This window comes from Equus przewalskii, chromosome X (assembly GCF_037783145.1).
Source record: "Equus przewalskii isolate Varuska chromosome X, EquPr2, whole genome shotgun sequence".
NCBI lineage: Eukaryota > Metazoa > Chordata > Mammalia > Perissodactyla > Equidae > Equus > Equus przewalskii.
Genome location: NC_091863.1, coordinates 108,314,738 through 108,342,358, shown reverse-complemented (window position 1 = coordinate 108,342,358; position 27,621 = coordinate 108,314,738). Strand labels below are relative to the sequence as shown.

The following is a 27,621-nucleotide window of genomic DNA, read 5'->3' as shown; positions in this document are numbered from 1 at the left end:
CTAGATATATGAACTCTCATTGGAGATTCTCTTTATTTTTACGCCATTGTTTGTGTTTTTTCATTTCCTTTTGGCCTAGTGCATCCAAATGGATGATGTGAATAAGAAATCGGCCCCTGCAGACAAAGACCAACAAAATCGAGGGATTTAAGAAATAAGCAGGGATCACAGAGGTGAGAGCATACAAATTGGGAATGAAAAAAAGTGTTTCTTTTTCCCTTGAATATTGGCCCAAACTCCGCTTGAAAGATGGTGCTTCAGTGTCTCCATACTATTGGCTCTTTTTAAAATCGGGCGCCAGAGTGCCCGGGCCAATGCCATCGAGGAAGGCGCCGGGCCCCCTGGAAACGCTCCTCCCCTTTGGAGGAGGTTTGCCGGGCGGGGCTCCCACGCATGCTCCGTGTCCGTGGGCCCATTGGCGCGGCTGCCGCGCGCGTGCGCAGGACCAGATGGGTGCCCGGACGCGGAAGACCGGGCCCGGCGGAGGTTCCCGCTTTGGAGCGTGGGAGGCGGAAGAGGCGGCAGGTTGTAGATTTCGGTCTTGGCCCCAAGGGGTTTCCCCGGGCCATTAGAACCCAAGAGAGGAAGAGGAGGCACTGCAGCGGCAGCTGACGGGCTGGACCCCCAACCTGTCCTCCAGGCGGGGAGGGGGCAGGGAGGGAACCACCGATCGCAGGGCTGAGGAGCCTCCGGGACCGGGTCCCGGAGCATGGGGGCTGGACCAGGGCCCCGAGCATGGAGAGCTGGAGCCGCCGAGGCCGTCTGGCCGGGCCCTGCCCGATTGTCAGCTCCTCCGTGCTAGCGCTGCCCGGGCAGCCGCGGCGTCTGTAGCCCGGCCCCGCTTAAGGTCGTTGGCCGAAAGATAGCAGCATGAGTTCCGCCGCTGCCTAGTTTCCTCCCCCTCCTTCTCTTCTCCCTCTGTCCTCCTTCTCCTTCCTCTCTCCTCTTCCCCATACCTCGTCCTTCTTTCCCTCCCCCGTGCTCCTCTTTTCCCTCCACCTTGCCCTCTTCCTTCCCCTCTGTCCTCCTTTCCCCCATCTTTCTCTTTCTTGCCCCCTTCTGCCCTCCTCCTTTGACCCTCTCTGTACTCTTGCTTTTCCATCTATCCTTTTTCCCTCCCTCTTGCTTTTTTCCCTCCTCCCTTCATCCCTGTCTTTCCTTCATCCTCTTCTTTTATTCTGTCACCCTCCACCACAAGCTCTCGCTCCTCCTCCCCTTTCTCACTGTCATCCTCTCTTCCTCATCCTCATCCTCCTTCCCTCCTCCTCCTCTTCCTCCTCTCCTGCTTTTCTCCGCCCCAGCCCCCGCCCCTAAGCCTCCGCCCCTTAGCCCCCGCCCCCAGCTGCCAGTCCCCAGCAGCCCAGTCCTGCAGTGAGAGTCTTGGGAGTCCATAGCTAAGCACCAGGAGCCGAGCACTGTCCGCTGTGCCTGGCTGCAAGTTTCGACATGGCTCAGGAGAAAATGGAGCTGGACTTTGAGCCTGACACATCTGATGGGGCCACCCTGAGAAGATCCAACAGCGCTCCCCTGATCCATGGGCTCAGGTGAGCAGGGTTGGGGAGGATGGAGTACAGGCGTTCAGGGGCTCCTCGACCCCCTGCAAGCAGTCTTCCTTCTCTAAGGTGAGAGTTGGAGGTCGTTTGGACGCTCCAAACTGAGGGGTTGGGCGTGTGTTTGCTTGACAGTGACCTGGGTCCCAAGGTGGAATGAAAGTTTGACCCCAAACTCTGAGCAGTGTGGGGAAAACGGCCCCTCTCTTCCTGGGGCTCTGTCGGCCCACTTTAAAAGGAACTACAAGAAGCTTCTGGCTCTTATAACAAGTTGCTTGCCCTGCCTGATTTACACTACTGAATGTCAGACTGAAGCCCCTGGAACTAGACTTGCAACTTGACACCTGTCTCTAAGAGCTGCTGTTTCGAAGCTCAGTTTAGGAACTCTGGCATTAACAGAGGTTTACTTTAATAAATCACAATTTATCTAATAACTTGTAATTAAATGGCATGTTCATGTCATATTAAGTGATTCAGATTTGCTGTAATGTTTTCAGATCCTAAAACTGCCTAAAACGCATTCCAGTGAATAGGAAAAGAAGGGTGGCATGTAGCTTAGGTCAGTGAAAACACAGATTTTAGAAAACAATGGAAAGAATTGACCCTTGAATTTTAGTGGTAGAGTCTTGTGTTTTCATGTGAATAAGTCACCAGAGAGGCTATTTTAAGGTAGAATTGTGCGATAGTGAAGGATAGGTTGGCAGACCTCCTGAGCCTATTACATTTCACTTTTATCAGTAGATAATTCATCTTAGGTAGAGAGCCAATTTGTGCGACCCTGTAGAAATGGAATTAGTCCAAATAAGGGGATGGGAATAGAGTTAGCCAAAAACGTTAATCAAGCACAGGGAAGGCAAAGAAAGAGGTAATTCTTGTCTAGCTAACTGATTATAATATCCATATTTTGGGGAAAAAATGGATTGACTCTTTCTTTTATTAAATTTTGAAACTGAGGGGCTGATGGAGTGACTTTGCTTTCCTAATGCTATCCTCAGTTCTACATTTATTTTTGATACTGTAGGAATGAACTGGTCTTTTTTGGTTGTCTTTTTAAATCTGGTAAGCAAGCAATTGCTAAGGACAAGTCAATCCTGTTGACCTGCATTTAGACTGTTGTAGAAATAACATACTGTGTTTTGAATCACGATTTAAGTAATTACTTGAAAGGGAGCATGATGTGACAGAAGAAGGGGTGAGGAGCCCAGGCCCAGTCCCGATTTTCTCCCTGACTGGCTCTGATCATGAATGAGTCACTTAGCCTTCCTGAGTCTCTGTTTTCTCATTAAAATTTAGGAGGGCTGGATTAGGTGATCTCAGTGGTCCCTTGAAGCCCGATCCAGTTCAATCCTGAAAATCCTCTTGACCTCTTATCATGGGCATGGTACTCTGCTAGGCACTGCAGGGATTTTATACAAAGATGAGCACAACACCTCTACCAAGGGGTTTGAGACACATGCATGCTTTTCTTTAATAAAAGGTAAAGTCAGTGTCTCAAGAAGCATCTCATTTCCCATCGTGCCCTTTGGGTTCAAAGGAGGGAATGACTGCATTAGATTTGCGGAATGAAGAGAGGCTTCATCATGGAGGGCATGGCACTTGAAATGGGTGTTGAAGGAGAGGAAGGATTTCGACTGATAGTGGTGGGAGGGAGGGCATTTGAGGCAGAAGGGGCAACATGAGCAAAACACCAGGTATGTTTATTCAGTTGAACTGCAGGGTCCGAAGGTAGAACACACGTTTAGGGCAGTAGTGTGAGACGTGCTGATGGGGCTCATATTGTAGAAGAGGGACCCCCAGCTCTTCTCACGTCATGGCCCACACAGAAAGCAGTAACATTCGCAGATCCCCTGGGGTAAACAGATGAGGCTGCTGGTGTCTGGTGGTAACCGGTTTGGGGGCGTGAGCTCTGGCCAGAAACAGCTGGAGGCAACTGGCCTGGAGCTCCGCCCCATACCTCTCCTTGCTGCCCCCCCGGCCACGGAGGAGATCAGTATCTCAGCCAACCTGTAACCCACAGCACACCACTGGAGAAGCTCTGACAAGGACGGTGAGGAGTTTATTCACTGTATGGAATGAGGAGCCATTGACGATTTCATTGTTAACTAGAGAACTGGTTTTAATTTAGCCAAAGGATATCTTAAATGAGGAGACATTAATAACTTTATTTTTATTTTTCAGTGACCTTTCACAGGTTTTTCAACCTTATACATTTAGAACTCGGAGGAATAGTACAACGATCATGAGCCGTCACAACTTGGTAAGTATAGAAGTAAGTATCCTTAGTGGTTTGGATTAGGGGAAACACTTCCAAATGTAGTTCTTTCTTAAGATGATATGCTATGCACAATTGTTTACAAAAGAAAAGAATATCTTCCTTATCTTGTTTATCGCTTATGCTGGGGCCGTTTTCAGCTTTTGGTGCAAAAGGAGACCTGGTTAAAAATTTTCTTGGTTGTGGGACTTTGTATTTTTAAGAACCCTTCATTGTTTTTTGTCACTGCTTGCATCATGGTTGTGAGATAAGTCAGGATTAACTTCTAGTCATAGCTGAGAACTGGGGTCTTTATTTGTCCTTGGATGCGAAAATCACTTTAATGGTAGCAGAGTATGTGTTTCTGCCACTTATCTGTTAGACAGTGCTGTTTATCCAAAGACTCTTTTCATATGCTTGTGCTTATAGTCTCAGTAGAGTTGCTGATTGTGACTGTTCCATCTAGCCAGAGCTGTCGGGGATCCCCTCATTCATTGGTCATGTTAGGAGAAATTATGCTGAGGTTTTTATAGAGTAGCACTTCCCATGTGGAGCCCACTTATCCAGTAGCTGCAGCTCTCTCGAAGACATCTGAAATATAAGCAGACAGACCTCTAAATGGCTGAACTAGATTTCCATAGTCTGCGCACAAAGGTTCATCAGTTTATTTATAGGAGAGTCTTTCTGACCCCTGAATCATGTAAAATTTATGCACAGTAATAATAAGCTTCCAACCCAGTAGTGTGTGAGAAGCAGCAAATTGGAAGAGGTACATCTGGGTTAAAGGTGTACTGATAGCTGCTAGCGGGGGAGGAGAGGGGAACACTGAAAAGTAGACAGAGGTTTTTAAAAAATTAGTCTCTGGCTTAGTCTAAGGCCTAAGAGCCTGTTAATAGACCCTGAGGGTGTCACTGGCATAGAACCGGAAGATAATTGATGTTCTTAAGGAGACCTGGGTCATTAACCTTTTCTTAAATTATAGTCATACCTACACTTGTATGGTATTTTCATGTTACAAAGTACTTTCACACGTTTAATTCTCATAGCATCCCCTGTGAAGTATGCAGGGCAAAAGATGTTTTTCCCAATTAAAAGAGGCAGCAGCTAAGACAGCCGATAGGAGTGACTTGCTCAGAATCACACAGTTAGTAAGTGCCAGAGCTGGGACTGGAATAGAGGTGTTCCAGTGCCATTCTGTTTGGTAAAATCTGTTTAAGAAAGGGAAAAATATAACACTTTTAAGAAAGATATCCAGCTGACTAAAAATAAGGGGGAAATGTCAGCTATCTGGAGATTTGCTTCGCTTTACCTCCTTCTTTGAGGATGCTAGAAAATACAACTACTTATTTTTGCTGAAATATGTGAAAAATGTTTCTACAAGTTACACAGCTATGTTTCTGATACCAATAGCATAGCAAAGGGAAAATGAACTTGCCTCTCTACTCTTCACTTTGCTCTTTTCTAAGATGTGAAGATTCTTATCAACTCTCTCTAGGCTCACCTCTCCCAACTGCCTGACAAATACCCTTTGCTCTGGCTGCCTGAAATACCTAGTTTGCTGCCGGGGCCATGTTGATTCAGTGCTCTTTGTTGATCCCTAGGCTCTCCTTCATCCCATCCCCTTCTCCTTTCCAGCTTTCTGGTTTGGCAAGCCTTCCACAGCACCCTTTGGGTGCTTCTATCATAATATTGATGACATCAAAAACATTATATCACAGTGTACTCTATAAATCTTAATACACTTACCTGTGTCCCAAATTAACCTGCAGAAAGTAAGGTGTTGGTGAATGAAACACAAAGGAGGGACTGATGAAAGAGAGATGCAGAAGTAGAGTCTTCCTGATTTGACAACTGATTGGATGTAAAGGCAGGGAGAAGGAGGACTCAAAGTGACTGAAATTTTGTTTCTTGGTGACCAGGGGAAAAGTGTTGCCTTTATTACAGATCAGGGAGATTGAAAAGAATTGGCCGTTTGAAGGGACAGAAGGTAAATTCTTTCTGGGTATGTTGGGTTCATGGTGCCACCAGCCCCATGCTGTTCTCCAAAGCAATATTCTAAATCTTTTTTTAAAAACTCTGCAAGCTTCCTATCTCACCACCTTTCCCTGTCGGCAGATGACCATTCTCGCTTCACAGAGAAGGCAGGCACCTATCTTCTGTAAATGTCAACTTTCTTCTCCTTAAAATGTCTCTTCTTCACTGGCTCTTTTCCCCCCACCTTCTTCTCCCGACTCACACATCTAATAACTGGAACACTAACTATTCTTTTTCTCATGGGCCTCTCTTTCCCTTTTTTCCTTTCCTCTCTCCGAGCCTTTTCAAAACTTAATCTACACTCAACTGCCTCTAATTCCTCGTCTCCTAATTTCTTGCTGACAATTCAGCCAGTTTGTAATCTCGCTACTTCTACCACCGCTCCATTAAAAACTGCTCTTGCCAAAGTCACCAATGCCCACTTGATTTCCAATGTCAGGGGCCTCTTTTCTTATCCCGCTTGAGCTCTTTGCTTTACTTAACACCACTAACCAGCACCTCTTTGAAGTTCTTGGTTTCTTTCTCAGCCTATTCGTTACTCTTGTTTCTGGTACTCGACAGTTTTGCTCCTCTCTGTCCCTCTTTTGAGTCTACTTTCCACTCTGTCTAAAATTGACAACTTGTACGTCATGTAGATACAGCATCTAAATTTCTGACTTTCTCTGCAATCAGCTTTTGGCAATACTTACTTTGGCTTTCCTGATTATTTCACTGTCTTTGGGGTTTCTTTTGTTCTCTGCCAGACACATCCATACTGTCTTTCACGTTGTGCTGTTAGAGTGTTTCCTGCCTTAGTTACTTGCCTAGTAGCTTCGCGTTTTTCAAATGACCTTATTAAGAGTTCACCAGTAAATGTGTTACTTTCATAATGGAAAAAAATAACTTTTAAAAGGATTTTACTGGTAAAGTTTTTCTTTTCTTTTCACAGCCTAGAAGAGGAAAAAGTAAAAGAAAGGGGTGGGTAATGAAGGGATATCTTTTGAGGTAAACTCATATTTCAGTGGATAATTTTTTTAAATTATACCTGAATTAGCCTTTGCCTAAAAAACTTAGAACAGTTTATTACCATTTTATACTACTCACTACATTAATATTCGAAAAGGTTTTATAGGATAGGACAACTTGTAAAAGGATAATTGTCTTACTTGGTTTTTTAGTATTACCAATTCACCTGCATTTCATCAGGGAATAAATAGTAGTTGTTTACATTATGGCTATTAGAACCCTATAAAATCTCTTGATAGGAATTGTTTTCTACATTTTGTGATCAGATTATGATTATCTTGAAGAAACGTGATTTGGCCCCCAAATCATTTCAGCTTTGTGTTATTAAAAAATGATTATCTAAGGAAAAGCAGCAGTTATTTTTTAAAATACACCTTGCCTTCCACATTGATTTTTCTTAACTAGTAAGGTTTGTGTTGATTTGTGTGTTAGTGGTCACATTTTAGAACTAATTTAGATCATGCAAACCAGATCTCCTTATTGCAGTTTTAAAGTATTTTCGATGAACATTAATCATAGTCGAAATGTTAGACTGAGCTTATTAGCCTGTCTTCCTCTGTTGCTACATTGATAATAAAACAGAGTAAATCAGTTTTTTCTTTCCCTTCTTATCTAGTTCCTTATTTTAGGTAAGTGGGGTAATGGATATTTCCAAGGCCTGGAGTCTTTTTTTACATAAACGTACACAGCTCTGCGTTCATTTGGGAAAAGTGTTAAAGTCAGTGTGTGTCTAGCGCCAGATGGTGCTTTGAGGTTGGACACCTGGTGTACTTTCTAAAGACTGAATGTACTGCCTCTAGTGCGTTGATGTTCAGTGATTTAAAGAGCTAGGTTGCTAAGAAGAATATGAAAAATTATCCGAGAAGAGGTTGTACACCGGTACTCACAACAGACTGCTACTTTGTGATTCAGAAAATAGTAAATGTTGATTTTTTCTTTCCAGCTGCTGTCATCCTCACCTAATCGCGTTCCTAGCAGCAGACTACATCAGATCAAAAGGGTAAATTGTACTTCGTAGCTCAGATCTACAACTTTCTGAATTTGACATATTGATTTTATTTTCATTGTGAAGATTTCGACATTAGAAATGAATCAGGCTGCAACTCTGGCTAGTTGTAGACAGATTAAAATGCTTCTGAGTATGCTGATCAAATGCAGATGTGGCATGGGTGACAATCTTCGAATGTTAGTTCTGCTTTACTTTGATTATGTCAGATGAAGTAGAAAAGTCTTTTTTATTGTCTTTGAAATAGAGAACTGTGTGGATAAATATTATGTTTTCAGCACATTTGTCTTTGCAGGAGGAAGGCATGGATATGATGAACAGAGAAACTGCACACGAAAGGTGAGTGCTTCACAAGAACAGGGCATAGCCTAATGTATGCCTTGTTTGTGAGCACTGATGGCATTTCATTTTTGTTTGTTTTAGGGAAGTGCAAACAGCAATGCAGATAAGCCAGTCATGGGATGAGAGCTTGAGCCTGGTAAGGTTTTCACGTTTGCTTGCTTTTTATTTTCTAGAAACCTTTCTGTTGTCCGTTGGCTTCATTAATTTTTTCATACGCTTCTGACCCTTCTGTTTCCAAAGTTCTGTTCATTGCTGATCTCTGCTTTTCCACCAGAATATTAGATTGCAACTTTTTAGAGTCTGTACATTTGTACTCTAAAAATGTAGGCGTGTTTGAGTAGTAAAGAAGCGCTGTGATGTGCTGAATTGTGAATTATGAGGAGCTAACACTTTATGTTTACAGAGTGATAGTGATTTTGACAAGCCAGAGAAATTGTATTCTCCTAAAAGGATTGACTTCACTCCAGTGTCTCCGGCGCCATCACCCACCAGAGGATTTGGAAAGGTAGGCTTGTTAGCAAGATATTAACTCTCTTACACTGAGCCGTTTACTCTCTAAAACACACACAGGAATCCCCTCACTTTTAAAGAAGCCAATGACTGGAAGGAAAATTAACGAAAGTCTATGATAGTAATTTGAAAAAAAAATACTATGTATATTCTCTCATATATATATATATATATATATATATATATATATATATATATAGACAGCTAGGAAACATTAAGGATATTGTTTCTGCCTTTTTGAGAAGAACCTATTGGAAATCTGAGCACTAGAACTATTTCAATATTAAATATGTTTTTTCTAGCAATGTTTTTCACCATCCTTGCAAATGTTCGTGAGCAGCAGTGGGCTGCCACCAAGTCCCGTTCCCAGTCCGAGACGCTTTTCCAGGTAAGTGAACCTGCTTTGTAAGTATGGTTGAAATGCTATTCATGAAATTTATCTCTTCGATGAACTTTTTCCCCAACATTTTATTCCGGAAATTTCCAAACAGAGAGCAAAATTGAAAGAACTTCACAGTGAACGTCCATATGCCTACCACGTATATTCTACCATTAACAATTCACCAGATTCATTTTTTGAGACTTAGTGCCAGTTTATATTCAGAGGGCACGCGCGCACACACACACACACATCCTTTATAAGGATAAGGAAAAATTTAAGATTGTAAACCAGTCAAATCCAAATAACTTTAATAAGGTTTATCTTTGTTTTAAAACTGTCGTGGATATTTTGTCTTATAGAATGATTTTTAAAAATAGCTTAATGGGGGGCCGACCTGGTGGCGCAGCGGTTAAGTTTGCATGTTCCACTTCGGCGGCCCGGGGTTCACCCATTCGGATCCCGGATGCAGACATGACACTTCTTGGCACGCCATGCTGTGGTAGGCATCCCACATATAAAGTAGAGGAAGATGGGCACAGATGTTAGCTCAGGGCCAGTCTTCCTCAGCAAAAAGAGGAGGATTGACAGTAGTTAGCCCAGGGCTAATCTTCCTCAAAAAAGAAATAAATAAAAATGAAAAAATAGCTTAAGGGGCTGACCCAGTGGTTTAGCGGTTAAGTTCACATGCTCTGCTTTGGTGGCCTGGGGTTCGCCCGTTTGGATCCCAGGCACAGACCTACACATTGCTTATCAAGCCATGCTGTGGCAGGCATCCCACATATAAAATAGAGGAAGATGGGCACAGATATTAGCTCAGGGCCAGTCTTCCTCAGCAAAAAGAGGAGGACTGGCAGCAGATGTTAGCTCAGGGCTAATCTTCCTCCAAAAAAAAAAAGTCTTAAAATACCATGTTATTCGAGATTGCCATATGCTAGGTCAGATCATGCATTGGTATATCAGTTACTCAGCCTACAACACAGGCATTTTCCATTTCTCCCTATATGACTGTCAATTTTATTGATTTATTGGTGGGCTATATTTATCTTGCATCTTAGAAGTATTTCAAGTCATCTCATTTGTTTATTCTTTGAAGCAGGAGGAGTCAGAGTCCAGTCAAGTGCATTAGGCCCAGTGTTCTTGGTCCTCTTAAAAGAAAAGGTAAGTGTCACGCTTCTGATGTTAAACCTAGTCGAGCTTAAATTACAAATTAGAATTTCTGTCTGAAATTAGTTCAAGGCATGACTCCTTTTTTCTAAAGAAATGTGAAATATTCTTCCCAATGTGTGCTTTACTGATTCCAGATTTTGTAAATTAGTTATTTGATACTGTCTATATTTTATTACACTTCATAACTAAATCTTATTCATATATTCATGTTATCAATATATATTCCAAAAATTTTGCCTCTCAGTGATCTGAATATAAAAGAGATGCAAGTTGATATGTTGCAGAAATAAATGCTTATGTCATAGCAAATAGGTCTGTAAACATGCTGTATACTCAAATACAAGCCACCACCAAATTACACCTCGGGAAAGAGAATTGCCTTATATTCAAGTCTCCTTAGGGTTTTTGATATAATGGGATGCTCTCTTAATTACCTTATTTTGAACCACAAAGCACTAAACTAAAATGATCTCATTCAATGCTAGTTTTGGATGCTTATAGAGGGGGCCTGATAGAGTCTATTAAAAAAAGGCAAAGAGGGGCCGGCTCCGTGGCCGAATGGTTAAGTTCGTGCGCTCCGCTGCGGTGGCCCAGGGTTCGGATCCTGGGCGCAGACATGGCACTGCTCGTCAGGCCACGTTGAGGCGGCGTCCCACATGCCACAACTAGAAGGATGGGCGACTAAGATATACAACTATGTACGGAGCGGGGGTGGGGAGATAAAAGCAGAAAAAGAAAAAAAGAATGGCAACAGTTGTTAGCCCAGGTGCCAATCTTTTAAAAAAAAAAAAAAAGGCGAAGAAATTTAACACCGGTTTAGTCCTTATTCCTGGGGCTGTGACCACATAGTTGCAAGTGTTGGATGGCATTTTAAATAAGAGTTTTAACAAAAATTTTCCAAAAGCAGTTCAGTAAGTGATTTCTTTGTGCAGATCACCTTCAGGGCCAGTAAACAAATCAGATCTCCTAATGTTAGGTAAACAGATGCTTGTGGCTTTGGTACAAACTTTCCAGTGATACACAGATTCAAAAAGTACTATGATTCACATGACTTTAAAGATGGTGTGATTGGAAAATAGATCCTGATACAGTGACTATAGTTGTATTTAGTGAATACATTTTATTTTATAAACCAATAGCCTTTTTCCTTAATGCTATAAGGAATTATTTACAATCCTAAGAACCTTCTGAGGAGCTATTACATGAAAATAACACAGGGGAATTAAAGCTATTATTATTGTTGTTATTATTATTAATTTTAAATTTGTTGCAGGAAGTTGCAACAAAATTGCAGAAAGTGTAATTAGTATGGTTGTTTAGTTTCAAGGCTATTCCAAAATATACCAGCAGATGGAGGGGTTCTTTGCTAAAAAGGGCTGAAGCCTTTTGCTGATGAGGTGGAGTTGAAAGATGGCAGCACCTTTTAAAAGCTGCATATTAAAGTATGGGAAGAGCAAATAAAAATACCACCTTTCCTGAATTTCAGCAATTTTCGGAATAGCTCAAGAGGAAAGATAATATGAGTTAATTGATAATATGGAAAAAAATGAATGTGGCATTCGTTCTTCGTTGATCTTTTTCCATCACTAAGAATCTTGTACAAGTTTAAGTTCATAATTACTAATTTCCTAGTGGAGTATAGTGAGGCCCATGAATTAAATTTTCTTTAATATTCCGTCTAAGGCTCAGATAAAGAGCTTCAAACCCAAGGTGTGTGCACGTTGTAAATCATAGCTTCTTTGGAAGCGGGCTTTTTCTGTCTAATCTGCGGTTGTGAGTCTGCACTTCTAGTGCTAAAATGTTAAGCATTATTCCTATTGATGCAAAGTTTTTCTGTTAACCAGTTATGAGAAAATCTATAGGATTGAGGTCACCAGTACAATAGCAATTTTCTGAGTTGATTAATAATTGCTGTTGGGGCCAGCCCAGTGGCGCAGCAGTTAAGTTCGCACGTTCCGCTTCTCAGTTGCCCAGGGTTCGCCAGTTCAGATCCTGGGTGTGGACATGGCACCACTTGGCATGCCATGCTGTGGTAGGCATTCCATATATAAAGTAGAGGAAGATGGGCACGGATCCTAGCTCAGGGCCAGGCTTCCTCAGCAAAAAAGAGGAGGACTTGCAGTAGTTAGCTCAGGGCTAATCTTCCTCAAAAAAAAAAAACTGCTGTCAGTTACAGATGTGCTTTCAAACTTACATTTTTTTTTTGTTGAGATAATGAAAGCCTTTATTTGTCCTATTAAGACACTAGGCCATCAGAGTCTGCCTCAGAGGAACACCTGGGAGCACCTTCTCTCTCTGGTCTTCTTCTCTGTTTTCCACTCCCATCGACCCCTAATTCTTTTTCTCCATCTGCCCATCTCCTAGTGTCCTAGCTCCCAATTGCAAACTTACATTTTTAATCTTCATTTTCACTAAGTAGCCCAAAGCAACCTTTGATGTATATGCTCTTTATCAGACTGCATGCTTTTTAACCAATTTAACTTCAACTCAGGAAGTGTTCTGATATTCAAATATGTAAAATCAGTAGTCTTTACTAATTGTCCAGCATAAATGATTATCTGCTAGGGCCTTCAGCTGTTTGGGGATACTTTATTTCTACTATGCTTAGCTTTGATTCATTCTGTCTAATGCCATCGGTGTTTTACTCTTCTTTTAAAGAACTTGACTGTGTCTGTAGCTACAGATAATCTTAGGGCTGCTGACTTTTTGGTTGAGGTTCTGTGGAAGTATATTTCTTCCACGTTAAAGCACGTGGAAAAATAGCCTTCAGGGGCCAGCCTGGTAGCGCAGCGGTTAAGTGCACACGTTCCGCTTCCACAGCCTGGGGTTCACCAGTTCAGATCCCGGGTGCCAACATGGCACCGCTTGGCATGCCGTGCTCTGGTAGATGTCCCACATATGAAGCAGAGGAAGATGGGCACAGATGTTAGCTCAGGGCCAGTCTTCCTCAGCAAAAAGAGGAGGCTTGGCAGCAGTTAGCTCAGGGCTAATCTTCCTCAAAAAAAAAAAAAGAAAAATAGCCTTCAAGTAATGGCTTGAAGACGTATTCTGAGCCTTGGTTAAACAAAGATTACCCCATTTTAGCACTAGGCCTGTATCTGTAAAATCGTTTTACAGCGCCATCCTGTCTTTCTGTTGTAGGTGAAATGGAGACCGAAAGCCAGCCTAAGAGGCTCTTCCAAGGCACTACCAATATGCTGTCTCCGGAGGCTGCGCAGTTGTCTGATCTCAGTTCATGGTAAAGAATGACATGAAATCAAAAGGGTGTTAGGATATGATCCATTTAAAAAGAGCCACATTGAAAGTATATTGGTCCATTTAAAATATATTCAAGTTTTTATTGTGCTCCGTAGAGGGGAAATCTCCATGGAGGTGTAGATAATGTGAACACACAGATCATTTGAAAGTCATGAGTGCTTCCTTTGTATTTTTTTGGCACCTTTACCTTCGTTCCTAGCTCCCGTCAGGTCAGCCTTTCTCAGTAGATGCTAACGGTATGGGAGAGTGTCAACAGCTGGATGGCATGAGAAAGTTCCTGGGTTGCTGTGGGTAACGTGCATCGACTGCAGCTGCTCTGCCTGCGTTTTGTATTACCCCCTTTTGACTTAGCAGAGCATACCAGCATTCTCTTAAGCATGGCATTTTGTAAATGGCATTATCTGTTTTATAAAATCTGTTTGAAAATTTGGGGGTATTCCGTCACGATAGTAACTAAGCTTTCGTTTTTATGGTAACGCTTCCTGATTCCTGTGGTCTGTTCACATGTTTCTTAGTCTTACTCCTCCTAGGTTAGGTGTCCAACTTAAGGCCCTTTAGTGTTTTTGTGCTAGAGTTCACTTCTTTTCCAGTCCCTGAAGTTGAGCACTTGGATGCTGACATACATTTTGAAAGGAAGGGGAAAGGATAGTAGCAGTGGCTAGGGGATATTTTGAAATCTTTTAGTACATTCTGATGAACTCACTGAGCACCCGTGCTGTACACACAATTGTGTAGTGCCTTTCAGAACTTGTTTCCCTGAGTTTTATAGCTGAAGGTCTATCTTAAGAGCTCACGAGGGCATTCACTTTAAAAATAAAAGGATCGGGGCCAGCCCCATGGCCAAGTGGTTAAGTTCACATGCTCCGCTGCAGCGGCGCAGGATTTTGCCGGTTTGGATCCTGGGTGCGGACATGGCACTGCTCATCAAGCCATGCTGAGGCAGCGTCCCACATGCTACAACTAGAAGGACCCACAACTAAAAATACACAACTATGTACCGGGGGGCTTTGGGGAGAAAAACGAAAAATAAAATCTTTAAAAGATAAAATAAAAATAAAAGGATGGTGCCCTCTAAATGGGAGAATTGTGTAAGACACTCATACGGTATCAAGATTGATGATTCCTTCCTTCCAAGTCACTTATTCATTGTTTTGTGTAGGATAACCTGTACTTCTAGTTGACCAAGAAGTCGCGTATTATTCTACTTTATTAGACTCGTTGATCAGTACTGTTCTAACCTTGGAACAGATGCCTTTTAGATTGTTCTAGCTATTTTCAGCCCTACAGTCTTTCTCATCTCTCTGTCCTTGGTAGCTCAGTGTGCTAATTTTGGTACAGAGTGCCTTTCCAGGTATGTAGATGATTGCAAAGAGAAAACTTGTCAAGCTTGTCAAGAGGACTAGAGGATGAAACTCTATACTTAGTGGAAACTGCATATCACTTTTATGGTAAAGTGTGTTTTAATATAGGCACATGACGTTATAAATAGATCTGCTTACCCAGTTACTAACGAAGTAACCAAGTTAGGTAAAAGATACGAAGGCATTTTGCCAAGCTGAAAACATACAAGGTGAGGTGATTTTTTTTTCAAATATTGCCTTAGGCTGACTATGCAGGATGCCATAAAACAGTTCATACGAATAAAGAAGGAAGGAAAGAGAAGGTATGGTATTTACCAAGGGTCCTCTCCCCTCGTTCAGACGTTTATTCCTCTGAGCAGCACAACCTGAGCTGTGGATGGTGGTGGCTGTGGCGAGGCTTCTGTTTCTGTTGCTACCACTCCCATTCTCCATAGACCTGTCACTGCCTATGAGAGCCCGGGGAACATCGACATTGGTGATGAAGGATGTTTTTGATCCATATCCACAAAAAGTTTTGCCTTACACTGGACAGGTTTACTTTATTCACAGCCGCTCATAGAGTGCAAGCAAGCCAACATATGGCTTAAGTAATATGTTAAAAAGAAATTTATTACTCAAAATTCACAAAACTAAGTATCAACGATATTTAAGTAATTAAACATTCAAATGATGTTTTTAGTAAGTTTGTAGTATCTGGACTTCTGAGGATGTTAAAGCTTAAAATTGCACTAAGATTTTTGGGATACCTTGTATACTAATATTGCTGACATTTATGTCTACAACTAAGATTTTAAATATGAGTTATTCTTGATATGTAAAAATTGGATCCTGCTTTCACAGAAACTTTTTTTCTGTCTCTTTAATGCAGTTTCATTGATCAGACATCCATATTCTTAGAAATGAGGAGAGAGGCAGGAACTAGGTGTGTTCTGGTTTTTATTGCCAAAGATAGCAATCTACTTGATAACGAAACTAAGGAAAACAAGTTTTATACCATTTAGGGAGCAGAAAAAGTATCAGGTCATTAGTAGATGTTATCTTATCATTTAAATCATGATAGTTTATTCCCTGCCCCACCCTGCAAAGAAAATAGCTGCCCCGTGGCCGAGTGGTTAAGTTTGCACGCTCTGCTTCGGTGGTCTAGGGTTTCATGGGTTCGAATCCTGGGCACGGACATGGCACCACTCATCAGGCTACGCTGAGGCAGCGTCCCACAAGCCACAACTAGAAGGACTCACAACTAAAAATGCACAACTACCAGGGGGCTTTGGGGAGAAAAAGGAAAAATAAAATCTTAAAAAAAACAAACTCTAAAGTTTATATACTACATAATCATCTTTAAAATCTGACGTCTTTGAAGTAGAAATTAAATGTGAAGTTTGATTATGGACTCATTTGGAGTTTGTGTCCAGTGTGCCAACTGCTGCCCAAAGAAATAGTAGGTCTACTCCTTATGTCATATTTTTTACTAAGTGAAAATTCTGAAATCTTTGCCAGTCAAATCTGGGGAATATTGCACGAATTACGTCATTCCGCCTTTAGTCCGTGTGAACATCAAGAGTTTGAATATAGCCTGGAGATCCATCTTTGCATGGGGCTTTGATTCTTTTGCATCTTGGGAACTCTTATTCTTCTCCTCCTCCTTTTGGGAATAAAACTACCTGTGGCATGCTATAGAAAATCAAGGAGTTTTCAGGGCTATTAACCATGTAGTGAAGATTAAGTGGTAGTCTTTTGCTCTTACAGAAAAGGAAAAAGTCTCCCATGAATTTTCTTGCCCAGTGCATCACTGTTAACGTGACTGCTAATTTAACCTTTATGGTTTTATTTTAACATTTTTCATTCGATTTACCTTAGTGACTGTAACGGTTTTTTTTAAAGATTGGCATCTGAGCTAACAACTGTTGCCAATCTTCTTTTTTTTTTTCCTGCTTTATCTCCCCAAATCCCCCCCCGCCATACATAGTTGTATATCTTAGTTGCAGGTCCTTCTAGTTGTGGCATGTGGGACCCCTCCTCAGCGTGGCCAGACAAGCAGTGCCATGTCCGTGCCCAGGATCCAAACTGGCAAAACCCTGGGCCGCCACAGCGGAGCACGCAAACTTAACCACTTGGCCACGGGGCCGACCCCTGTAACATTATTTTTAATGTTATGTGTGTCATGCCAAGAAAATTTCATAGTGAATGTGTGATGTACGAAGAATAAGATTTAGTCATAATGTATTTAATAATAGAAATGTAGACATGTAATTTGAAGATGTCTATGTGAGCAGCTTAGACATTGGTGCAGATACTTTTAAACTCCTCTCCCCAAGGTGACTATGGAAATGATCATATTTAAACGTGTGATCTTAAAAACTTAGAAGTTGGGGCCGGCCCCGTGGCCGAGTGGTTAAGTTCTTGCTCTCCGCTTCAGCGGCCTAGGGTTTTGCCGGTTCAGATCCTGGGTGCGGACATGGCACCGCTCATTAGGCCACGCTGAGGTGGTGTCCCACATGCCACAACTAGAAGGACCCACAACTAAAAAGAAAATATGCAACTATGTACTGGGGGGATTTGGGGAGGAAAAGCAGGAAAAAAAAAACTTGGAGGTTGTACGGAAAGATAATGCTGGGCCTTCCTAAGGTAACACAGTAGAGACCAGGGAAGATACCCTATGGATCAGTTTAACCTACACCAAGGGATAGGAGGATGCTGCGTAGTCTTACCTTATGCCACAATCTGTGCTGGGCTTGATAGGGCCGTGGCTAATTTCTAGTGCATTTACCTGCCTGCCATTAATCTAATGGCACCCATTTTATTGACTGGACAGAGCACTAAGTGGCTCAACCACATGAGGTGATAGCACGAGTCACACTGGCCATCCTAGTTTTGTTGTTATCATTTGAATGTTTTAATGATTCTCTTATTCTTTCACCCTTAGTCTTTTTAGACAGAGGGCGCTACTTTAACGGTCACAAGTACTTTTGGTTGTGTGGTTTATATATTGTCTCAATATGTGTATTCAGTGGCTGGGATGAATTAGTTCATTTTTGATTCATGTGCTCCTATATTCAACTTGAATTGTCCAGGTCCTTTGCTTCCCTACCACTGTCTGGCTTTGGGCCATCAACCTAAGCCTCATTAGCACCTCCATCAGAGCTTAAGCTAGGAAAGAAAGAAGAGAGAACCTCAGATTGGAACATACTTTGTTGCTTTTTGAAGCCCTGGTGGAAGGTTTAATAGCAGACACTGTGAAAATCACTTTTATCCGGTGACCTCTCTATGGGTTAAAAAAATCCCGTAAATCTTGTTTTACACGGATATACTAACAGTGGGTAATTTGTGGCCCTTAATCTCTGCTTCCATAACCACGTGTAGTAGTGCCAGATTAGTTAGGACAGAAACTAGATTTTAGTTTAGTGAAATGTCTGGTTAAAGGTTTACCAAGTTCTGAATCTAAATTGCACTCGAGACTAAATGTAAGTATGCTATTTTTCTGTTAATGAACAAAATTTTATATATGTTTATATTTAATAATAGGGAAGAAATTCTTGAAAAGATATGAAATGTTCAGATTTATATATTTTTTCTTGGTAACTTCTTGCTAACTTCCCCATTAGCTTATTTCTCTTAAGGTAACCAATAGTGTTAGATGACAGATTTCTCTGCATGAGTCATGTTCTGTGTTTTTGAGTGAATACAAGATTCACCTAAGCAAACAGGTCTTATTACAAATGGAATCTTTTAAACTAGGGCTCACTATAGGTTTAGTGGTTGGGATAAGAAAGTCTTTATTTATATTCAGATTATCTGCTTGGTGGCCAAATTTTAATCTAAGCCTATTTCTTCCTGCCAAGTAGCACAGAGCGTGTCCTTCGGCTGCCCAGCCAATATGTGCTTTGGGAAAGTAAATTCATTTTAATATTAGTCTAGGCAAAATGCTGCAGGAGGAAAAATCACATATGTTCCAAAGGGAAATATAAAGGTCTTTTGATTTTCCAATGTCTTAGATTATCTGTGCAACTTTCAGTAGTTTGAATAATTCATAGTTTAGACCCATTTTGCCATTTGGTTGAAGAAATACCAGAACCAGCTAAATTTTCCGAATTTCTTACTTAAAAGGGCTATTATTAATGATGCATTTGACAGCAGTGAGTGTAGAGTAGGAGTACTGTGGCGTATACTGTTTCCATTTTTATTTTTACTTTTCCAAAGCCTATTTGTATTCTGTCTCCACCTAAAACAATCCAGAGGCAGTAGAAAGAAATGACGTTTTGAAGAAAAATAGAAGCGAAGCAGGGGGGAAAAAGTTATATTTCATTGAGGGTGGTACGGGGCCCAGAAACTTCCAAATGTACCCTAGGTTGCTTAATACTGGAAATACATTAACTTGGAAATTCATAAAAATGATAATACTAGAGACTCATAATGTTTAGCCTCAGAGCACGTTAGACCAGGATGGGCTTTTGGAGAGGAGCTAGTGACATACTTAAACTAGAACTCATATTTCCTGATTCATAATTTCTTTTCCAATTCTATGCTTTGTTTCCTTTTTAAAAATAAAAAGTGTGTCTGTGTATATCCTAAAACTGCCTGACTACCTCTCCAGCTTTGTCTCTCACCGTGTTCTCTTTACTCTGTACTGCAGCCACACTAGCCTGCTTTTGGCTTCTAGAAATACCCTTGCTTCCTCCCAAACCTTACCTAGTTAATGCGTACTCATCGTTCAGATGACAGCTTAAATATCCTTTTGGGGGAGCCTCAGTCCTCCCTATACCTCCAAATTAGATCAGGTTACCCAAGTTAAATACTCTCAGAGCCCCTTGTATCTTCCTTTATTGCTTTGATCACGTTATAGTTCTGTGTTTATTAGCAGGATTATTTAAATGTCTGTCTCCTGCACTCTACTGTAAATTCAATGAGCGCAGAGACCACATCTGTCTTTTTTTTTAATGATTGGCACCTGAGCTAACAACTGTTGCCAATCTTTTTCTTTTTCTGCTTTTTCTCCCCAAATCCCCCCAGTACATAGCTGTATATTTTAGTTGTGAGTCCTTCTAGTTGTGGCACGTGGGACGCAGCCTCATCGTGTCCTGATGAGAGGTGCCATGTCGGCGCCCAGGATCTGAATCAGCAAAACCCTGGGCCACTGAAGCGGAGTGCATGAATTTAAGCACTCGGCCACAGGGCCAGCCCCCATATCTGTGTTATACACCATTGTATTTCTAATATCCAGCATCTTCCCTGAACTTAGCAGGTACTCAGTAAATATTAGAATAAATGAATGAGTGGATTTGGGCCAAATGTAGAACATAGAGCTTATATGCTGGATTGATGGGAGTCAACTAGGAAGGCAGCCTACTGCCAGATTGTGAAGGCTTTTAATTGTGAATGCTGAAATATGAAGCCAGACTTATGAGGCAGGTGGAGTGATTGTTGGGAGCTGTGAGGGCCTGGGCTGGGTGAGTAGGGTGTCCCTGGGCTGGGTTATAGAGGCTCTGATGCCCAGATCAGGAGTTTTAGTGAAAGGATGGGAGCGGAAGCCAGTTGTCGGGATTAGAGAGCAATGGACTGCGAAAGTATTGAGTCCATAGATATAGAGCATTTCTTTAGAAGGTTAACTGGATAGTAACTAAAGGCATCAAAGAAAGGAGTCTTTAGAGATAGCAGAGAGACCTTTAGGTTTTGAAAGCAAGAGGAAAGGAAACAGTTTAAGAAATTCATAAAATGAGAGGAATATAAAAGGCAAATAATGGAGGGGGAAATTAGAAGAAAATGTTTGAAGTGAAGGCCTGTTGGCAGTGGGGAAGTGGGAAATCTCGAGCAGTTGAGAGACTTTGTTCTGAAGTCGAGGAACCGTGCAGCAGTGTACTTGATAGACTGCTTCAGACGGTCCGAGGCCCCTCCATGAGGAACCATTCCTCTTACTCCGAGGCTGATGGGAAGATAAGAAAATAAATGTAAGGGTAGAAATCTCTTGAGCGGAGGGTAAGGGAAGTCCCTCATGAAAACCCTGACCTGTGCAGAGGAGTGCTTATTGTGTGTTGGACATTCTGGTGCCTCCAGGAGAACACTCAGGTGATACAGAGCCTTGAGTGTCTTATTTGGGATTTCCGTGACTTTGTCCTTTTGCAGGTATCCGAATATCGTACGTTATGTACTTCATTGCTGTTGCTTTTATGCTTTTTATTATTTACAAATGCTGTACTGATTTGTGAGTTCTTGAAACTGTGTTGTTGCATGTTATGTTTACCTTTACCCTGATAGATGCATCTGCTTATAATTCTTTTTGCTTTGTCCTCAGTTCAGATATTTTGGATGGCAGTAGTAGCAGCAGTGGCTTATCCTCAGACTCACTGGCTAAAGGCAGCACAACCGCAGAGTCTCCAGTAGCATGCTCCAATTCATGCTCTCCGTTCATCTTGATGGATGATCTCTCACCCAAGTGACTTACCTATTTCTGATTCAGTGTTTTAACTGCTGTTTCCTACATAAAATATTCAGTGAGGAACGCAGAGAACTTTGATCCATAATGAGGATTAAAGTGTTACAGATTGAAACCTCTTTGATGCCGTTCTTTTTTGGCATCTCTCTTCTCTAAAGTTCAATTTTACGAGTGTAGTGACCTTACTTATGTCTCTTTGCTGATCTCATTTTAGATCTAGTGACTAAATCTCAAATACTCACTTTTGATTGCTTAGAGAATATATATTTTTTTCTCAGTGCCTCAAAGAGCACCTATTTTAGAGTCTATATGTTTAAGGAAAGCACTGATAATGTATTTTCAATAATGGTTCTTTTTTCCAACAGTTGATATGACAGCTAGAGTTGATCAGAAGTTCTCTTGCTTGAGAGATTTTGTTTTTGCTCTCTGTTGACTACGTAGTTTCAAACCTCTTTATTTCACAGTAATAGATGAATTGCTTTCGATTATCAAATTTTTATTTTTCTGCATCAGCTTAAAGTACATTATTTTGTTTCCCTTTCCTGTTTGAGCTGCTTACTTGCCATTTCTCACAGAGGGGAAGAAATAGTTGCTTTCATTACTATCCATATCGCTTCTTTGCTGTTGGAGTGTCTGACATGAGGATTGATTTTAGTGCCGAGAATGGAAATGGACTTACAGGATGCCTGGATTAGTCACCACAGATTCTTATGACTCAGCTACCACAGTTGACATTTTTCTCCCCAAACCTGTTGCCCTAAGGAATATATAAAATATTGTTAATGTTTCTAGGTGGTGTTATCAAGGAGAAGAAATTCCTGCCTTGACCAGATGTGTGGAGCATCTACAAATGAATGAATAATGTTATTTACACACAAACCACTGTGTAGGAAAGCATACATGGAGCTTGACAGCTTGTCTTGGGTGGTACTGTGGGGCCTGAGGCGCCTTGGGGTATAGTCATAAAGATCTGTACCATGATGTAGGATAGACAAGGGGGCTCTATGTGTGTGATTGCCACATACTGTTTCAGTTGCTGCTTTTTGCCAATTACTTTTTGTCATTGGATGCGTTCGTTTTGTCATGTGGTGAGTGGTGCCGCCGACTGTGTTTTGGTTACGTGTTGCCACCAGAATCAGAATCCAGTTCCTGTTCACGCTGCCTTATAGTAAGGGCAGTTGAATATTTACGAGGAAGCTTTTAGGAGCTGAAAAAGTCAATGTTATTGTGCATCCTGCTTTTTAAGAAGCTGTTTGAGCTGTGAACAGTGTACATGATAGTAAGTCTGAGGTACCATAAGTTATTTAACTTTTAAAAGAGGAAAATCCTGACAGAGCTATTTAAAAAACCTGAGTGTAATCTATTGTTGTGTTATTTATTATTTAAAAGTGTGTAGAAATGTCTGTTGTGATAGATTTTTTTAGTGTTCAGGCATCATGGTTGGCTTGTCTGTATTTAATATATGAAATTTGCCTACTAGGATCATACTATTCCATTTTTAAATGAATGTAAGAAAAGAAAACTACTGCATTTGTGTCTTTTGAAGGCAAAGATCCTTGAACGTTACAGGAATATGATGTGCTGCGGGTACTCACAGGCTAGTAATGCTGTGTGGCTTGAAGGGAAACCTATTCTCTTTGAGTCATGAGAGCGCTTTCCTTAGCTTGTTGTAAGTGGTTCTGTTACAGCATCAGATGTGTTGTTGGTTTTAAATCGTCATAACCGCCATAATGGCCATTAATGGCTTTATTTCTTGTATTGCTTTCACCTATGCAAAGTCCATAATCTTTCAAACCTAACAGAAATGTATATATTATGAAGATCGTTCCCTAGTATGCCACCGTAAAGAAAAATTATTTCGATGGTATTCAGTGTATTTATTCTGTTTGTGAAAGAACCATGTTAAGATGTTGCTGCCTATGTCATACTGAGAGATGGTTTTATCTTACAGGATATTTATCCACCTTTGCTCTACTGTCTTCTTTGCCTTAAAGGGACACTTTTGGCCATCCTTTTTTGGCTCTAATTTAGGACTCTTTAAGAAATAACCTTTGGAATGTGATGATATTTAAATTTATTTTTGAAATTCAGTGGTGGGGTAGAATTGGGACAGGAAAATGAAATTGTTCCAGTAGTATGAGAACTAGGAGGCAAGATGATTCACTTTATTGTTTAAACCAAGGTTCATTTTTGTTGTTTAAATTGACTAGAAAGTTAAGTTTGTGCAGGAATTGTTTTGAAATAAATAAAAGATAGAGATGCTAATGTTCAGATGAGCTTTGTTGACAGTACCACTTTATTTTTATATAAAGTCTAATATTTGAAAAGTGATCATTGTTATAAATTAAAATTCTCTCTTCCTATTCTAATATTATATGATATGTCAGGCTTCTATTTGGAAACAAGTACAAGAGACGATATGATAAGAAAATCCTATAGATGCTTTTTTTGCTTGACTGACTTATATAATCACTGTGTTTCACGATAATTGCTTTTGGAATAATAGGAAGTTTTGTGAAATGCTGACTTTGTGTATATCTTAGAATGCAAATTTAATAAAGTGTGTACACATGCATAAAATTCTGTAAAAGTTTTTAAAGTCTATTTCTTTTCTATTTATTAGTAATTATTTTCTGCCTCCATATCTCAGTATTGCAATCTGTGTGTCTAATTGCAGTCAAGTTTGGAATCAAAGGACATCAGGACCACAAAAGCACTAACAGCTGTACTGAAGTTTGGGCTGTTTCCCAAAACAAAGAGAAACCTCTCCACACGATCTGTCAAATTTTAAAGAACATTTTGTAGAATTTGATAATGTCGAAGGTTCTTGCCAAGACCACACATATTTCTTACTTATTTCCAATTTACTTTATCTTGTTATTATTTTTACATATTCATAAGACTCTAAATTGTTTTTAGAACAAGATAGAGGGGTAGACAGGCAAAAACTAAATGCCTTTTATATATGACTCAGGTTGTAAACACTCAGTTTTCTTTTCAGCATTTTAAAAACATATGAATATTTTATTTCACACTTACAGAAAAGTTGTAAGAATTTGCCCACAGAAGTCTGTGTCTCCTTCATCCAGGTTCCGCGCTTGTTAACATTTAACTACATTTGCTTTATCATTTCTGTCTCTCTCTCGTATGTGTGTGTGTGTGTATGTGCATGTGTGTATATATAAATGCATGTGTACACATATTTTCTGAACCATCTGAGAATGCTGCAGATATGATACCCCCTTATCCTTAAATGCTTCAGTGTAAATTTCCTAAGGACTAGGACATTTTACATAACCGTGTTACAACTATCAAAATCAGGGAATTAACTTTGATACAAAACTACCATCTAATCCACAGATCCATTCAAATCTTTCCTGTGCTCCCAATAATGCTGTTTTACCAAAAGGAAAAAAATATCTGTATCTTTTCTTCTGACCCAGAATTCAATCCAGGATTATGTGTTATACTTGCTCATTATGTGTGTTTGGTTTCCCTCAATCTGGAAGTCCCCCAGTCTTTTCTTTTGTGATCTTCATGTTTTTGAAAAGTACTGGCCAGTTATTTTTAAAAATGTCCCTCAGTTTAGGTTTGCCTGGAGTTTCCTCATTATTAAATTCAGGTTATGCATTTTGGGCAGAAATACCACAGATGTGACGCCATGTTCTCAACATCTCATTGCAGGAGGCACGTGGTGTCCTGTTCTGTTACTGGTGATGGTTTAAAGGCCTTCTCAGCACAGAGAGATTACATGTATATGTCTAGATACATACATACCTATATCTGTTCATCTGTTAAAAATCGTGAGTTCAAACTCGTACCTGATTCCAGTTCAACCCCACAGGGTTCGTTCCAGCATCCACCCTATCCATATTTACAACTCTGACAGTTACAAACATTACATTCTCTGAGAGTTACAAACCTGATTTTCTTTTTCTTTTTTTTTTTTTTTTTTTGAGGAAGTTTAGCCCTGAGCGAACTGGTGCCAATCCTCCTTTTGCTGAGGAATACTGGCCCTGAGCTAACATCTGTGCCCGTCTTCCTCTACTTTATATGTGGGACGCCTACCATGGCATGACGTGCCAAGCGGTGCCATGTCCGCACTCTGGATCCAAACCAATGAACCCCGGGCTGCTGAAGCGGAACATGCGCACTTAACCGCTGCACCACAGGGCCGGCCCCATCAAACCTGATTTTCTTTATCCTTGATATAATTGCTCACTTCCCCTGTACGTGACCAGTTTCTGACCCTGCTACGCTGGCTGATTCCTCAGCCCCAGCCATCTCTTTGGCTCTGACCCTGATGTCCTTCCGGCCCCGCCAGCCATGACTGCCTCTACAAAAGGAAGGGAAAGGGAAGAGGGTCTAAATACTCGTTTTAAATATCCCAGGTGCACACAACCCCAGCCACCACCCCTATGCTCCTCTTTCTCTGGGTTTAACTGTTCACAGCTCGGGGATTTCATATATTCATCAATCTAACAAATACTTATTGAGCTCTGTCCTGGGAACTGTAAATGCAGATAAACTTTGTGCCTTCAAAGACCAGCCTAGCAGAATAAACAGAAGTACACCGATCATTAGAAGTACTGATTCAAGTCTGTTGGGGAGCACAGAGGGAGAGCACCCAACATAACCTGGGCAGTGCTTCTGGAATGCTTCCCAGAAGACATAGTAACACTGAGGCTGGATCTTGAAGAACAAACTTGAGGTGGAGGTGGGAGTCAGGTAGAAGGAAATAGGATACAGTCAAGAAAAGAACAAGGCACCATCACAGAAATTCACAAGTATCTCAAGCAGCTTGCTAGTCTGAGAAATGAGGCTGGAGTGAGAAACAAAGGCCACACCTGGTCTTTTAGGATTTGAGAGTCTTTAGCTTATGTAGGTGGAAGCCATATATGTAGACATCAGCAGGCAGATTGTATGGAGAAGAGGGTTTAGCACAAAATCCAGACAAGCATCAGCATTTAAGAGCAGGGTTAAGGAGAGATGGGGTGGCAAGAGAGGTAGGAGGAAAACCTGGAGAAAGCAGCTAACAGTATCAGTGAAGCTAAGGAAGGAGTCGTCTCCAGGGTCACTTAAGATGAGGACTGAAACTTCCGTTGGATCTGATAATTAGGAGGCCCCCAGAGACTTCTGTTAGTGTACTTTCGGTGAGGTGGAGGGGGCAAAAGCCAGATTGAATAAATGGGGGTTCAGGAAATGGAGACAAGCAGTACAGTCTATGCTGAAATCTTTTAACTTCCTCCTTCCTTTCTTTCCCAACCCTTGCTCGACTACAATACAAAATCGTTCGCATTTTCTCCTCTGTATCCTCAGCAGTGAGTACTTTCTCTGAAACATAATAGTCACTCAATAAAATTTTGTTGAAGAGTAACCCCACACTCTGACCAATAGAGGGAGCTGAAAGAAAGTCACTCTCGCCTGTAGAGGGAGCTGAAAGAAAGTCACTCTCGCCTGTAGGGGGAGCTGAAAGTAAGTCACTCTCGCCTGTAGGGGGAGCTGAAAGAAAGTCACTCTCGCCTGTAGGGGGAGCTGAAAGAAAGTCACGAGGGGGTGTTAACCTAGGAAGGAACTGGAAGAAAACCCCTGGAAGCGTTAACCACACACTCTGACCTCTAGGAGGAGCATCGAGCTTCTTGTCTTTCAGACATTCCTGAGGAAAACTTGCCTGAGGAGTCTGCATCAAGGAGTACCAACTTTAAGTAATATTTATTAATATACACCTAGTATGTATCCTCTGTTTGTGGCAGTAATACTGATTTTCCGTTTGTGATAATGATATGAAGTTTTCTGTTAAATTTAGCAAATAATATTTTTAATATATTTTAAAAAATAAATATAGCAAAGAAAAAGTAAGTTCATTTAAAGAAACATCTTAAGTAAACAATAGTATGAGTGATAGATATTCTAGATATGGCTAAAATCTTCAGAGTAAAATATAAATCAGAACTCAGATCCACGGAAGCATTGGGTCACAGTGGTGTGTGGAATTGTCGGTATGAAGAGGTTAAAAGCTGTTGAATGGGTGCAATGCTCGTTTTGGCTGCCTCTTTGGATTCTCTCTGGAATTCTGATTCTGCCCTTTCTTCTCCTATGGAGTGTGGTGAGAGCAGTCTGACATCTCTCCTTTAGCTTCCGAGAAGACACCCACCTCTCACCTTGAAGGTCAAGGGGGAGCTTGGTTGGGGCTCAGGGCAAAGGGGCCTACAGAGCACTTGAGGCCTGGTTTGCTAGGTCCTGGTTTGCTTGGACCTGAGGGGTTTCCCAGGGACTTTCAGTGCTAAACAAGAAAGTCCCGGGCAAACTGGGACCAATCAGTCGCCCT

General features: G+C 41.2%; 2 protein-coding genes and 1 non-coding gene across 11 annotated transcripts in view; all 3 read left to right on the top strand.

Annotated features, from left to right (window-relative positions):
• The first annotated feature begins 362 nt into the window (after window positions 1–362).
• PABIR2 (PABIR family member 2) lies at window positions 363–23,873 on the top strand. Of its 9 annotated transcripts, none has more exons than XM_070606303.1 (11): window positions 415–525; window positions 1,302–1,544; window positions 3,729–3,807; window positions 7,784–7,840; window positions 8,142–8,185; window positions 8,270–8,324; window positions 8,592–8,693; window positions 9,001–9,086; window positions 10,177–10,238; window positions 13,389–13,485; window positions 21,153–23,873. In XM_070606303.1, the coding sequence occupies exons 2-11, from the start codon at window positions 1,447–1,449 to the stop codon at window positions 21,295–21,297; spliced, it is 825 nt and encodes a 274-aa protein (XP_070462404.1). In that variant the 5' UTR covers window positions 415–525; window positions 1,302–1,446; the 3' UTR covers window positions 21,298–23,873. The 9 variants fall into 9 exon arrangements, with proteins under 9 accessions (XP_070462402.1, XP_070462406.1, XP_070462401.1 ...); XM_070606302.1 differs by having other exon boundaries at window positions 427–525; window positions 10,174–10,238; XM_070606306.1 differs by having other exon boundaries at window positions 442–525; window positions 10,174–10,238; window positions 22,086–23,873.
• LOC139081209 (small nucleolar RNA U109) lies at window positions 16,475–16,614 on the top strand. The gene has a single exon (XR_011536334.1). It is a non-coding gene; the product is annotated as a small nucleolar RNA U109 (small nucleolar RNA).
• Window positions 23,874–26,857: 2,984 nt separating the features above from the next.
• PLAC1 (placenta enriched 1) overlaps window positions 26,858–27,621 on the top strand; it is a 174,106-nt gene continuing 173,342 nt past the window's right edge. Inside the window, exon 1 of the mRNA XM_070606298.1 lies at window positions 26,858–26,998. The gene's annotated coding sequence lies outside the window, so the exon portion shown is untranslated. The remainder of the gene's footprint in view (window positions 26,999–27,621) is intronic.